Source organism: Podarcis liolepis (genome assembly GCF_965112155.1).
Source record: "Podarcis liolepis genome assembly, chromosome: 10".
Taxonomy (NCBI): domain Eukaryota; kingdom Metazoa; phylum Chordata; class Lepidosauria; order Squamata; family Lacertidae; genus Podarcis; species Podarcis liolepis.
In genome coordinates this window covers 26,138,256-26,153,833 of record NC_139562.1, presented here as the reverse complement: position 1 = coordinate 26,153,833, position 15,578 = coordinate 26,138,256, and the positions used below count along the sequence as shown (strand labels likewise).

At 41.8% G+C, this 15,578-nt stretch overlaps 1 protein-coding gene across 4 annotated transcripts in view; it reads right to left on the bottom strand.

Annotated features, from left to right (window-relative positions):
• Positions 1 to 15,578, bottom strand: part of PWP1 (PWP1 homolog, endonuclein) — a 17,191-nt gene extending 1,613 nt beyond the window's left edge. For 2 of the 4 annotated variants that reach the window (XM_083462553.1, XM_083462552.1), the window contains exons 1-14: positions 15,414 to 15,578; positions 14,221 to 14,279; positions 12,280 to 12,458; positions 11,050 to 11,135; positions 9,273 to 9,369; positions 8,086 to 8,196; positions 6,508 to 6,638; positions 5,389 to 5,462; positions 4,119 to 4,215; positions 2,474 to 2,535; positions 1,959 to 2,070; positions 1,426 to 1,516; positions 833 to 954; positions 132 to 237 (exon numbers count right to left, since the gene is read on the bottom strand). In XM_083462553.1, the coding sequence (XP_083318679.1) occupies positions 132 to 237; positions 833 to 954; positions 1,426 to 1,516; positions 1,959 to 2,070; positions 2,474 to 2,535; positions 4,119 to 4,215; positions 5,389 to 5,462; positions 6,508 to 6,638; positions 8,086 to 8,196; positions 9,273 to 9,369; positions 11,050 to 11,135; positions 12,280 to 12,458; positions 14,221 to 14,279; positions 15,414 to 15,479 (1,393 nt within the window). In that variant the 5' untranslated portion in view covers positions 15,480 to 15,578. Of the gene's footprint in view, positions 1 to 131; positions 238 to 832; positions 955 to 1,425; positions 1,517 to 1,958; positions 2,071 to 2,473; positions 2,536 to 4,118; positions 4,216 to 5,388; positions 5,463 to 6,507; positions 6,639 to 8,085; positions 8,197 to 9,272; positions 9,370 to 11,049; positions 11,136 to 12,279; positions 13,208 to 13,628; positions 14,280 to 14,956 lie in introns of all 4 variants that reach the window. The other 2 variants (XM_083462555.1, XM_083462554.1) reach the window with 2 other exon arrangements.

Sequence of the window (15,578 nt, the reverse complement as noted above, 5' to 3'; positions counted from 1 at the left end):
GTCGATCATTTCTCTGACATTTTATACCCTATTTTCCTGTGGCAGTTTGCCTAGTCAAAGCATCGCTTTCTCAGGATTGAACACGCCAACTAGAACTGAATGCTAAATGCAGATAAAAACAGCAATCTTACCTGCAGAAATTGTGCTTATGTCCCAAACACGTAATCCTTGTCTCTCTCCTCCAAAGGCATAAACAAATGGTAAGTCTGGGCAAGATGCTGCACAGAAGAGGACACCCTGTGGGCAAAAAACAAAGCATAATTAGTTTGTGATCCCCTGGAAACTCAGCTACCTACCTTTCCTAAGAGAGACTTGAGAATGTATGCTTAAAATGGACAGGTGCTGCTACAGCTTCCTGCTACATATCCAGTCTCAAGCTAGTGTATAAAACTTTGCATAGGAATCATAGTATCAATAGTTGAAAGGAGGAATGAGGAACCTATAGGCTTCCAGAGGCTGCTGGACTACAACTTGCAAAATGTTTGGACACATTGCCCTGGGGCCAATGTATTCTCCACTAAATGCAGTTACTGATCTTTCAGTATTTTGAATCTTCATATTTAATACATGCATTTGCTTTATATAATACTAGCATTTGTTTCACAATCGTTTTTGGGTGGACGTGTACTACTAATTTGATATTTTATTCTACACACACTTCCAAATCTTTCACGGGTGTTGTGAGTGTGCAATAATTAAAACTCTGAAACTCTTGATACATTAGATAATTCTTAAGACTGATCTGCACCTGGTTCATTTGAATGACCATATGCCAGACAATCCTAGAAAGAGAAGACTGTTTTGTTTTGTTTTTTAGAAAGACTGAAATTACCATTTTCATGTCCCTGGAATGAACCAAACTAGGTTTATCTCCCAATATGTCCCAAATTTTCACATATTTGTCTGCAGATGCTGTCACAAGACATCCTTTAATCTGGCTGCTTAACTGTAGTCCTGCAAAACACAAGGATACACTTCTACTGTAGCACTTTTAAAAAAGAAACTGCAATGAGCTAAAATCCAAGTTTTGCATTATAACAAGGGCAGGCCTAGAGGTTGGCAAGGCTGGATATTTGCCAGAGGACCTACTGACCCAATAAAAAACATTGGCGTTTGGGACCCAGTAAGAGCATTACTGTCTTGAACACACACCCTTCTTTCCTTTTCAAGTTAAGGGCACACACTGAGGACTCTCAAAGTCCTTGGTTAGCAGTACCAACCAACCAATCACTACTTCCCCTTCCTCTGGTAAAAACAAGGTATCTTAGATTTCCTATTTCATCTGTCATCTCTTATACACTGCACAATGGCAAGTACATGTTTGTCTCAGGCATGTCTATACAGGATAACTAACCCCCATCCCGGTTTATATTGTATATAGAAATGAGACCTAGCATTTGTTTGGGGCAGAAACAGAAAATTTACCAGATACTTCTTCGTTATGAGCTTTCATTGTAAATACTGGTTTGTGCGAACGAGCATCCAGACAGTATACAAATCCATCTTCCGTGCTGGCCTAGAGAAAACAGTTCCAAGCACTGTTAAAAAGCAGAAGGAATCAATACGACAATATCTGGAAATGCGTGGGTCAAGCTCAGCCCCACAAATGATGCCATCAGGCCTCACACAAGCCATACCCAGAAGCAAAAGAGGGGTGCGGATGAGCAGCATCTGCGGCAGTAAGGAGTTGGCAGAGTCTCTGGGAGAAATTGGGGACTGTGTCTGGCCCATCACCATTGGTGGAAGTTTGTTTTTGGCAGAGCTTGTTGGTAGCAGGTACAGTGGAACAGCAATAGATAGCAGACCTCAAGCCTGATGATTAGTTTAATTTTTGTGGGTGGCATTATGTTCCAATTTAGTATTTGCTGTCCATTCATTTTGTATGTTATAAATAGGTATAAATACATAAATACATAAAACACAAGGCAGAAAAAGGTAACTGGGAACCTTGTACTTGCCAAGAAGTGGTGAGGGGAAAAATGATTCCAAGTCACTCTTTCAACCTGCCCACTGAAGCGCCAGGTTCGATGGTTATCCTGTGGACTTCTGCAGTCATACAAAATTGCTGATCTGGAAAGCAGAAACAGAGTGTTGACTCAAGCAGGGTATGAAGTTCTTTTATTTGGTCAAATGCGGATAGTTTTTGTTCAACCTTCTCCCTCCACACCCGTGCCAAACTTTTCGAAAGCTCTTTAATTCTAGGTTAAGTAATTGAGAAAAGCATAGCATACCCCAGAGGTTGTAACGGTAAGAAAATCAGACTGAACACTACCGTTCAGAGATCACCGAGGAAGGAAGTGTAACCAAACCAGTGTGTCAGACAACATAAGGTTAACAAAAGAATAAGCCAAACCCTGCACTGAAGCAAAAAGTGTTTTTAGTGCCACATTATGATTTCTGTACTCCTGTTACAATCACGCAGCTCCTACACTGTACAAATAGAGCAGTGAAAGTATAACATGCCCTTCCTTACTTGTCGTAAGAACCAGAGACAAGAGTCTGTGTTTCAAATGGATGAAACTGCAGCGTCTGCACCTGCAAAGAACATTAGATTTGAGAAACACAGTTCAACTGAAATTCAGTTGCACAAGATAGACTGTATATGATCTCATTTTGTGTAATTCCTGATACATAGAATTTTTCTTCAAACAGCCAGGTTTCTGGAAATCTGGTTACCTGCTACCTTTAAACAAAATAGATCCATTCCTTAGCATGCAAAATAAATGTTGGATCAAAGTTGCGGATGTTGGAGAAAGAAAAAAGAGAGTCCTGGCGCCTGGCCAAGAATTTTATTTACTTTTTTTATTTACAGTTTCTGACAGTAGCAAGCAGGCATTCCTACAGCACTCATCTCTCTGCAATCTAGACATCCTGATGGAGAGCATTACAAGCTGAAATGGTGTTTCACCTGATTAATCAAATTTGATAGTTGACCTCAATTTCTACCACGGAGCTGCCACCACCTGCCCTTCTAAGAAAATTGCAGCTAAAGGTGAAACCCAAAATTAAGAGGCATTTTCCTTTGTGTTATATTTTGGTTGTGAAACTTAAGTTGTTTCATATACTGCTAAAACCTGTCTCAGTGGTATTTGCACTTAGCGTTACCAGAGGCAAGGGATGGTGGGCCTGCTGTGATTTTAAACAGCAGAACAGAAAATGGCAGTAGAGGTGGCTTTTCATCCTTGAAGCAACATTTAAGACGAGCACCTGCTGAAACACCCCATAGCCATTATTAAAGGAATGAGCTCCAGCCACCTTTGGATTTGATTACTCTTGTTAGACGTGGTGCGACTGAAGTGTGAATTTGAGGTTTTGAACCCAAAGCTGCTTTTTTCCATCTTCATGTTTGCCTGCTGACATTCAAATCATTCAAATCTGATTATTTTTACAAAAACAACTCTTTCAAAATCTGTTTCATTTCAGTTTTACAACTGGCAGACAACATTTCTCTCAGGTCATAAAACCTTGCTTGACTGGTGCCTCATGTTCCACACCTCTTCTAACCTGTTATTTCTTTTTTCATCAAGAACTAATGAAAACTCAAAGAAATAAACGTGTCCCTTCAATCACATTAAGTGCTTATAAAAACCTTCCTACCATTATCTTGCTTACACCTGGAAAGCTCTGCTATTAACAGATACCTGAAAAGGCACTATTCATCTTACCAGCTCCCAGAAGGGAGAAGAGCAGGAATACACCATCAGAGCTTGCTTTTGATATACACCCAGAGTTCTAACTGCTTTTTCAGGCAGGGCTCCTGTCCTTAAGAACTACAAGACTGAAATAATGCAGCAGGTAAAACTTCCTCTGTGCCAGGGGCCTTAATAAACTCTCATTTGCCACACAGGTGCTAAATGTACTGCCAGCAAAGCAGTAAGAAGCTGATTAACCTAGTTACCAGTAAAGTGGTCACACAAATTTTGCATGAAGCCAGCTGGCTGGTGGGCGCTCTCTTTGCTGTTTTCTGGTAAAAAGTTAAACACTGGGGGGGGGGGGGAATGGGTTACCAAGTCCATGGCAGTTTATGCTTATAGCTAGACTTTAAATGCGCCACACATTTCTTTTGTTTTGTTGTTGCAGAAATACTACAGTCTATGGTTCTGGAATCGTCAACATACCTTGTCTGTGTGAAGAGAAAGCGTTGCTGCTGGTGTGCCCCTCGACATATCCCAAAGAATTACGGAGTGGTCGGCTGACGCACTCGCCAACACAGATCTGAAGGAAAGAGGTGTGTGGATTCATATGAACAAAGTGAAGGCCCAGTGGCCCAAGTTTAGACCCATTCCATACCCATTTTGGTCTCTTTTCAACTCTGCTGTAGGCTCAGAGATACAAAACAGTGCTGCCTAAATACAAAAAATGGGTGCATATTGTTTTAAGTAGTCATTCCAGCCACTGAAATGCGTATGCGTTTTTAATGGCTTATATTAGTATTTGAAAGGTGTGCCGACTGCATTACAAAGGTAAACAAAGATTGGCAAAGGCTGGATGCAATTTGCTTCCTGATCCCAGCATCCTATCTTAATGGGTAATGTAGTTCTGTTTCCTAAACTATTTAATTAACCTTTACAAAAGGTAGGAGATTCCAGGGGCAAGCTAGAGCTAAGGAGGAAGACGACCAGCCTGCTGCTGCTGCTGCCTACCTGGCAGAGGTTTCAGCTACTTACCCAACACTACCTAGTCTCACAGCCAACAGCTAGAATATTAAAAGGGCAAGGCCCTGTGGTTTGCTGACTAAAAAGCATCTGAGCTAAGAGCCATCTGCTGCAATTGTCCTGGAGCAACTAATAACCATGATTCCTAATAAACCAGACTGTCAGATTGGAATGGGGACCTCTGGAGAGTGGAGACACTAAAAAAACTAAAGCAATGGAAGTTGCCCGTGAACTCCTAGCAAAAATAAACACAAAAGCCTTGTTTAGACATTAGATCTAATCTTACACACACACACACACACACACACACACACACACGCACAAGGTGGCAGCAGGTACTACCTCTACATTCAAATGTACATCTACAAGCACAGGCTTGTGCATGCCTTAGCACATGGGCACTGCAGATCTGCAGAGTCTGCCCCCCCCCCGTGTGGCCTTTTACGCACAGAGGACTAGACCTAATATCTGAAAAGGACTTAAAATGGAGCTCCAGAGAAATATAGACGTTTAAAATACATATCTACACCAGAAATTGGTGTAAATCTCCCTTTCCCACATAGATTAACTTTTCCCTTAAATATCTATGGCATAGCAAGGGCAGAAATCCATTTTCTACCATATTTCCAATAACAACAGATATTGAAGAATTGTGCTCAAGTATGCGAATACACACGCACAAAAATATTTCTACAAATTATCTTTACGCTATGTTACCTTCATTTTTACTTACCTGAGTTGTTTATTCCATGAAAGGTCAAGCACTGCATCGGTATGCCCTTCTTGATGGTCTTCTTTAGATGCATTCTTTATATAAAAACATTAAGAAGTCTTTTATAGCTTCCACATTTACTTCAATAAGCAAGCATGCTCAAGCAGCCACTTCCAATGCTCCTTTACATGGAGCAAACATGGAAAAAGCACAGGGTTGTAGCCAGTGCTGATCCTACTCAGAGCTGGCCCACCGATATTAACATGAATAACCTAGGCCCAATCATTGCAAGACACACAGCCCTGGTCCAGAGAGTTCCTACAGCTTCTGAGGCAATTCCAGTTTATATTCTCTTGCCCCACTTAGGAACATGGCAAGCAGCCTTAAACCAAGTCAGACCAGTTGTCCACCATCTAGTTCACTGTTGCCTATGCTGAATGGCAGCGGCTGTGCAGGGATTCAGATGTAAGTCTATCCCAGTCCTACCTAGAGGTGCCAGGAATTGAACGCTCGGCCTTCTGCACACATACCACGTGCTCCACCACTGAGCTACAGCCCTTCCCAAGATACAGCCAGTCTCTTTCCATGGGCAGAACTTGCAACCTAAATCCTCGGTCTCTTTCCCCCATTCTGCCCTTCTGCTGACAAGCCCCTTCACAAACTGAAGCTCAAAGAAGAGAGGTTAGATGTCTCGAGGAAATACTTTTGGACTAGCTGAAGATCCCACAAGATGCTGCCCACCTCCACCTGATTCCAACCACAGTGCCCCCAATCCCCACTTCTCATCTTTGTCAATGTGGCTACCATCACTGGGAACAGTCTACGGGGAACTAGTCCCACCCAAATACTTCTGAATTAAATCCAAGTTACCTCTCTCTGTTCAGACCTATGCTAATGAGTTACGACAATTCTCCAATACTGAGTTCCAAACATGATCAATCAATTCCTCCCCCCTCTTGGGTATCTGTAAACTGTTTCCAAAAGAAACAAAACCACTATCCGGTGGGTCTGTAAATAACAAATATATCCAATGGTTTGAAAATGCAATGTGTAAGCACAGAAAGTGAGAAGCTCCTTTTGGCCTTCATCCCAAAAAGTTACTACTGACTATGATATTGATAATAAAGTCAGCTTACTTACCTTTTTCCCTTTCTTCTTCTTCGTTTTTGCTTTCTTGCTTCCGAGGGAAAAGACTGGCTCTAAACTATCCACTACGTCAAGGTCCCACACTTCAATAACAGGACTCATTGTGCCCACAGCAACATAATTCCCTGATGGAAGAACACCCAAGATAATCAAGAGTTATTTCATGAATCCTACACATTTTTAACACATTGCTAGGGACGCGGGTGGCGCTGTGGGTTAAAGCCTCAGCGCCTAGGATCGAAAGGTTGGCGATTCGAATCCCTGCGGCGGGGTGCGCTCCCGTCGTTCGGTCCCAGCGCCTGCCAACCTAGCAGTTCGAAAGCACCTTCAGGTGCAAGTAGATAAATAGGGACCGCTTACCAGCGGGAAGGTAAGCGGCATTCCGTGTGCTGCGCTGGTTCGCCAGAGCAGCTTCGTCACGCTGGCCACGTGACCCGGAAGTGTCTGCGGACAGCGCTGGCTCCCGGCCTCTTAAGTGAGATGGGCGCACAACCCTAGAGTCTGGCAAGACTGGCCCGTACGGGCAGGGGTACCTTTACCTTTAGTGTCTGCTATTTCCTCATGGAACTACCTCAGCAGGATTGCAATTTTTAAATCAGGTCATCTCATGAATTCACAATGTTAGATTTCTATGGGCACGCTTTCTTGAGATTGAGTTTACCATAGGTAAGTAGGATATAAATGCTAAGTAAATAAACCACTTCTCATTGAAAATAAAGATACTTGTTCATTTTTCTGTGGTACTTAAACAGACATACATATTATATACTACCAATTATGCACATATATAATACACATGTTCCCCAGCCTTATAGTATTGTCATAATATATTTCAATTAAAATGTGCTGTGAGACAGAGTAGGATTTTAATCACTGTCTTTGTATCCTGCATGCCTTCAGAGACACAATAATCTGCCAAAAACACTTAGTGAACTTTACAGGCAATTGAAAATCTGAACCTAAGTTGCCTACATCCAAATCCAGCACACATTTCTCAATATAAATATAAGGTGAAAATTCACACATTTAAAAGCTACTTGGAGTAATCATCAGAAATTCTCACAATAAAATAAATAGCAGTTGTCAGCTTGCACTAGATAAAAAATGAGGGACCATATCAGCAGTATAGGGGTGCATAACAGGGCCTTTTTAGTGGCAGCTCTAAACTATGGAACTGTCTCCCCACTAAGATGCAACATACCTCAGCATTGTACTCTTTTAGAAGGAAGGTGAAGATATACCTCCTTCACTAGGCTTTGGGAGGCAAAGAGCTGTATACCTTGTCTGAAATTGCACCCTCTATTTTATTTTATGTTGCATTTACTTCGTATTTTCCCCTTGGGTTTAGAATATGTTCCAGTATGTTTTAATATGCTGTACACCGCATGGTGACTGCATGGTGAAGGATGGTATAGAAATGCATACATAAAAACAATTCCTGAGCCATTAGTCTTTTAAAACAAGATTTTTTGGGGGGAGGGAAGAGGCAGGGAAGTGTGCTGGTCAGATGTGCCAAAACTGCTATCCAAAAAGCACCAAATGGAATTTAGAAAAATCTTGCAATTAACTTACCTGCAGAATCCTCTGGGTTAGGATCAAAGTTCAGCCATTCCGCACTCAAAGGATATGCTGATAAGAGGATATCATGATGGACGTAAAACGAGTCCTCTTCGTGGTTATAAACTGTATGAATTAAATTTTGTAATTTATATACTTTTTGTTTTTGTCGATAATATCTTAAACTTCTTCCACATATGTCAAGGTGACACACAATATGACAAAAACAGCTTTAAATAACAGCTAAAAACACAGAAAAGAGCAGCAAATGAAAGAGACACCCATGGCAGAGACCATTCTGCTGGGAAAGCTTTCATATGTATGTTGCTTAGAGATAATAATAAATAATAATAATAATAAACCTCTTGTGGGGGAAAAAAGTAGACTGGTTAACAAAGCAGACCCTTGAATATGAAGCAAACATGCAGTTATGCCAGTGTGCATCAAGTACTGAAAACACCAAATGTTAGGTATGTGAAAGCATTTCCAAGATCCTTCAGCACCACAGTATAATTACTTTAGGTCAGGCCCACACAACTTACAATTCAAGCCTGACAAGCATGAACTTTCCCCTCTTTCCCCGCCTTCTAGGAGGCGGGGAAAACTGATGTATTGCAGAGTTGCTGACAAAGTCTCCTAGCGTCATTAGCGAGACACAAAGTTATGTTGTCAACAGCAACAGTTTGACTTCTGCATTTAGCAAGTTTAACCACCCCGAACAAGAAACACACTGGGCAAACAATAGTGCAAGCGTAGGTGAAAGATGACAACTCAGGCGTGTTGTGGCCCTAGACCCGGATTCCTCAAAGGAAGATTCCTCTGGCAACTGCAGCTACAAAGAGATGGATCCACTCTGTGGTTCATCCCATATGGGTTTGGACACCAGAGCATCCTGAGCCGCAAGGAAACACCTCTCTCACTGGACTCTGACGGTTGGTCTGCAGACTCCAACCTATCAACCACCCTGGACATAGGGCGATTCTCATCTGCCAACGTCAGCTCGCAAGGGTGGGAACAGATGCAGATCTGGCCCACCAAGCCAAAAACGTTCCCTTCCCCTGCTGCAACTGTAAAAGGTAATGTCTGAAGTTAACTCGTTTTTAGATAATGGAAATCCATAGGCGAAAGAAGCAGTTGACCATAATAACAGATAAACCAAATATTTGCTAGCACTATATTAAAAGCAAGAAGGCTTTACCCACCGTGAACTTCTAGACTGCAGTGGTCCTTATCAACTCTGCCACACACAACAAAGTTGTCACTGGGCTTAATGATGAAGTCTTCATGCTCATATTGCTCCTAAAAGAGAATGCTCAGTAGTGTTAGAACACCGCTGTACGCAATGGTCAGAATCAAAGGCTATTTTAGGTGCGTTCAAACACTTGGGAATGACCAGTATGCCCCCACCCACTTCCCCTTCCACATAGCTACTTACTCTTGAAATTCCCCACTGTTTCAAAAGCAGTTGCCATGTGATATAGGGAACTGATGCCCAAGGGAACAAAATCTCAATTGCTTTGGGTGTACTAAAATAGTGGCTTGACTCTTTGGATATCAGCTTAAGCTTCTATGAATATAGGGGTCAAAAAGCATTCAAAAACAGCACTGTGCCTGATGGGCTAAATAAGGGTGCAATCCTAACCATGCTCTCTCAGACATAAGTCCTAATGAATACAATGGGCCTTACTCCCAAGTAAGTGGGGTTAGGGTTGCAGTCTAAACATTCAGAAAGAGCTTGAAGATTAGCAGGAAGAACTGGGATATCAGTGCCCAAAATTGAAACCTCAAGTAATATTGTTGTGATTATCACATACCTAACAAAATTACTACATATACAGATTAGATATGCATTTCGTTATAATAAAGTCAAGATGCACCATTACATTTCATCCCCGCCATCCCTTCCTTTTCCCCGTATTTCAGAACAGCACCACCACAGAGTATACAAAAAGAGTAGCAAGATAATCCACCTCACCCCAAGCCTCCCAGAGGATAAAGCAGAATGCCTTCAGACAAAACTGTCAAAGAATCATACAAAAATATGATTCTTTGTGTGTGCGTGCACATGCGTGTGTTTACCTTGCTTTTATTATGTGATGAAGAGCAGTATATAAATTGAATATGCATGGTTAGTGGGATTTCCTGATTGACCTACTTCACTGGGATTTAGACCCAAATAAGTATGAAATGCAAGGGACGCAGGTGATCTAAACCACAGAGCCTAGGGCTTGCCGATCGGAAGGTTGTCAGTTCAAATCCCTGGGACGGGGTGAGATCCCATTGTTCGGTCCCAGCTCCTGCCCACCTAGCAGTTCAAAAGCATGTCAAGTGCAAGTAGATAAATAGGTACCACTCCGGCGGGAAGGTAAATGGCATTTCCGTGTGCTGCTCTGGTTCGCCAGAAGCGGCTTAGTCATGCTGGCCACATGACCCAGAAGCTGTCTGCGGACAAACGCCGGCTCCCATGGCCTATAGAGCGAGATGAGCGCTGCAACTCCAGAGTTGTCCGTGACTGGACTTAACAGTCAGGGGGTACCTTTACTTTAAGTAGGAAATGCAGTCAGATTAAAGTAAGTGACGGTGTTGGAAAGGACAAGAAGATCATCACTCTAACTTCACGCTTAGAGAAAACCATCAACAGAGGTCAATTTAAGGAACCCTGAACACAGAATACAATTGAAGGTGAGAAATTAGTCACCTCAAAAAGCTGGTCTTGAGTGTAAGCAGTTCCAAATGAGGCTATACTTATGAGTGAAGGAACAAACTCAACTAATTCTTTACAAATTTAAATATTTCTGTAACAAGGGACGTGGGTTAAATAACTAGACACCATATGAAGTAAGACAAAACCCAATACACAAATATGCAGGCTACATGCACATGTAACCTAAGGGTACCACTGCATGATGTGAATAGATCAAACAGCTAGGAAGAGTTTAGTAGGTTTTGCTTCCACTTTTGTTCAACAAAAGTACTCACTGTATCTTTAAGAGTGACGTAAGGATCATTTTCATTGCTTCCATACACTGTGAGACCTGCTAGGGTCTTTCCAAGACTCTCAGTGCCTGTAAAAGAATATTAACAATTTCACATGGCAGACTGTGCTAGGTATATCAAACTTACATCGACGTGAAACCTTAGCAAGCAACTGTTTCCTTAGTAAAATTATTGGTCAAAATGAAGCACAAGAGAGAACATAAAATGTTTTATGATGGAACAATGAAATGCTATTTGAATTGTCATAAAACGGCCTGCCTTTAAAAAACAACATTTTAGCAAAAAGCACGGCTCTCCTTCACCACAAGGTTTTAAAAGCTGGAGCTTAATGAAAATTCACTGAAATATATTTACTATGAACCAATTTAAGTGTAAAGATGAGAAAATATCCACCTATTGCAGGGTAATCTCGCTACAGAAAAAGTGTTTAGAGCACAGAGCATCTAGGTTCAAGACCGAACCAAATAAATTGATGATGGATAACTAATTATTTTTATTCTGGTGCTTCAGTTGTAGTAGCTTTTTTCCACCATTTATTAGAAATTTTCCCCATCCTGTCCTAATGGGGAAGAGTGATTGCTTTTGAAAAAGATTTGGTGGATCAAGTTTTCCTCCACACTCAGGGTTTAAATAATTGACAGGCTTAGTGATAAGAGTCCTCTCCTGAGATAATAAGAAGAGCATTGTTACATCAGAGCAAAGGTTAATCAGCCACCCTTTTTCTCACTGCAGCCAACCAGATACAAATCATGTGAAGGTATTCATTCAACTTGCAAGTTTTGCAATGTAATCCTATCCATGCCTTCAGAAATAAGTGCCCCTAAATTCAATGTGCCTTATTCCCAGGTAGATTCTTAGTTTTGGGATCCTGGGATTGGAGGATCCTTCCCCAAGGCAGATTATCCTGTCCACGAAGCCCTTTCTGATCTTCCAAACCCTGTGAAGCCCAAACCTCCTTTGCATTATCAAAAACAGATGAAAGTCAAGTGGCACTTCAAATGAAGCTCCTTGCCCATAAAATGTATAAATCCATTTCCCTTGATTTCATACAAGTACTAATTCCTATGGAGTGTTTTCAACTCTATACTCTTTCCTATGCAACATTGACCCTTTGTGATCTATCTTCCAATGCTCAGAGCAAACATATTACAACAACTTGTGAAGAATTTGCTGGTGGGATGGTAGGAATCACAGAAACAAGTCTAATGTTACCTTCATCTTCCTCATCATAATTATCCAGGTCATATTCTGCCAGTTCATCGTCATCCAGCTTTTCATTTTCTTCATGGTCCTCATCGTTGGGAGCTGAGCTAGTTGCCTCAGCATCAGCAACATCCATGGTGCCTCCTGAAGCCTCTTCCTGTTCATCATCATCATCATCACTAGCATCTCTTTATGCAAGAAAAAGTACAACATACTTTGCACAACTGAATGTCACTAGAATGTCACTACTTAGTATTTAGTCACTAACACGCAATTCCGTATCACTTCTTTTCCACTGACTCTGCAAGTCTTAGACACACTTCTTGTGGTGCAAATCCCATTGAACTCAGTGTGATGTTCTCCCAAGTAAGCATTCATATGGAAAGGATTCAGTTGTAAGTCTCACGCCTGCTTCCTTGAGGTTCACTGGTGTATCAGTATTGAGTAGCAGCAGCAACCACCTTAATGGCAGAAATGAACAGGCCAAACATCAAGGTGCCAAAGCTACAGCTTTTACTCTCCTCCTAACATGAAGGAACCTGTGTGCACCTAAACTGAATCAAACACCCTCCATATAAGCCACCACATCACTCAAGTTCATAAGTTCACTATGACCTTATACACAGTGGCATCCTCAGCTTGTGTAGCTATATTTTATTCCCCTCCCATACTATTTTCAAATGTTTTGCTTCCTCTATGGACCAAAAAAGTTACAAAGCAGGGATGTGAAAGTTAACATTCATATCCTTGCTCTTGGCAGGTTTACTCCTGCAAATAAGTATTATTTTGCTATCCTGGGCTGAGAGATGTTCCGTGGCAATCAAGTACAAAAATGTAACACATGAGCAATAATCTTTTAAAATTATTATGTCTTATGAACATGTGCAAACAAAGGTGTAACAGAGAACAAACCTAGAAATACGCAAGAAACGATTTTCTTTTATACAGTGGTGCCCCGCAAGACGAAATTAATTCGTTCCGCAATTTTTGTTGTCTAACGAATTTTTCGTCTTGCGAAGCACGAAATCCCATAGGAATGCATTGAAAATCAATTAATGCGTTCCTATGGTCAAAAAAAGTCCAAACAAAGCCAAATTTGGTACAACAACAGTTTATTAACTGCTCTTTAAAGTCACACATACTGTAAAGAGCAGTTCGAAAATTTAAGGGAAAATAAATTAACTTTATAAACAAAACATGTCTTTGTTTTTAGTCAAAGAAAAAAAGTCGCGAGACGTTTTCGTCTTGCGAAGCAAGCCCATAGGGGAAATTCGTCTTGCGAGGCAAATCGCGAACGGAAAAACCTTTCGTCTAGCGAGTTTTTTGTCTTGCGAGGCATTCTTCTTGCGGGGCACCACTGTATTCTCGCTTATATAATTCTATGCTTCTTCACCATTCATGTAGAATAAGATGTCAATGGCTACCAGCCATGAAGGCTCTGTTCTGCCTCCACAGTTGGAAGCAGTAATGCTTCTGGATACCAGTTTCTGGAGACCACAGGAGGGAAGAAGGCTCATGTGCTCAGTTGCTGCTTGACGGTTTCTCACCGGCATCTGGTTGGCCACAGTGAGAACAGGATACTGGATTAGATAGGTCACTGGTCTGATCCAGCAAGCTCTTATTATGTTCTTATTCAACTCACTCTGTTAACCTGCCCACCTGACAGGTGCTGGAATGCGGTAAAATTACAGTTTACCTAGGCAAGTCAAAGCAGCGATTCAGTTAAACGTATTACAAACTCATACAGGGAAATCCGGTAGGGAAAGACAGGACACCACAGCGTCACCTGATGTCACAGTGTTATATCATATATACAACACATATAAAATGTCTTTTCTTTACAAATCTAGCTGAGTTCCTAGATTAACTTGTCTAGGATTAAAAACACCAGTATGACCTACAATATATTAACTTTCCCCTAATTTCTGCTTCAATATTATCAAGACTTACTGCAGTCTCTCTTTGGCTTCAGAGACCAAGCGTTTCAATTCATCTGTTTCAAGATGAACCTGCAAAGTGAACACACAGAGTACAGAATTACAATTTAATTCATGTCAGGTAGTTTTTCTTTAAAAGGACATTTGAATAGGTTTCTAAAGAAGTTCTATCAACACAGTCTAACAGACAGTAGCATCCTTGACTTTTTAAAAAGCATGCTTTTATTCAGCCCAATCAAATAAGCCATTGAAAACAAATGGAAACTGAGAATCAATAACATCACGGAACAGCTGTGCAGTAACCTTAGAACAATATTTTCAACAATGAGAGGCACTGGGTGGACAAGCTGGAATTGGAGTGTCCCAAAGTAACAGGTATCCACATTCTACGCAACTTTTCATTATGACTAGAGACTTCTCCAATAAGGCCCCATCAGCAATCCTCAAGCAAAAACAAGAAGGCGGCTGAATGCTACAAGTAAATATTGGGCCAAGGCTTGGTGGGTGAGGGATGTTACACAAAAGAAAAGGGGCAAAAATGGTAAAAGTAGCAACATGGCTCCATTAGGGGGCAAAAGAAAAAGAGGCAACAGGTTTTTTTATGACTATTCCCTTGCTGGGGGGTTTAGATTGATTTTACATGAAACAGAAGTTGTTCTAAGTCACGTTATAAACTTTAGAATGAAAGACAGGATATAAACATTGTATAATAATATATACCACAATGTATTAATCAGAACATGTCTCACCGGGAGGGCACTGCAATCCAAGAAGCAGATCCTAATAAATGTTGCCTTTTATATTTTCCAGGAGACAGGAGATATGGCTTCTCTATTCGTACGGTCTTTGCTGCCATCCGACAGTTTAACACGCCCAAACCTACTTAAGCTCCCAATACAAACACACACACCTGGGAGTAAGCCCTACTTAGCTCGACGGCCTTATTTCTGAACAGACTCGTGCAGGGCTTGCGCTGAGAAATTCCACAGCGCTGTTGCTCCTGCTGCTGCTACAAACTGCAGGCCAGAATTGGCTTCGCCCTCTCTCTCTCTCTCGACCATTTTCCTGCCGGAGCACTGATAAAGCTCCCTCGTTGCAATGGTAGCCCTACAAGTGACTGCACCGCTGCTGCTTCGGACTAACGAGAGAGACGCTCAGAGGCAGCTGGTGCCAGGAAGGAAAGCCGCTTGCCGCTTCCACGCTCACCTTGTCGGGCGTCTCCTTGGCGACGCCGCGAGGAACCCAAGCAGCGCAGGTGACGGGGCAGCTCATGGCCTCAGCTGGCAAAAGGGAAAGCCACGCGACCCCGTAGAAACCGTCCCCCGCTTGGACACGTGCGAGCTTTTTCCGGCAAGGGCCCGCTTCGCCCCG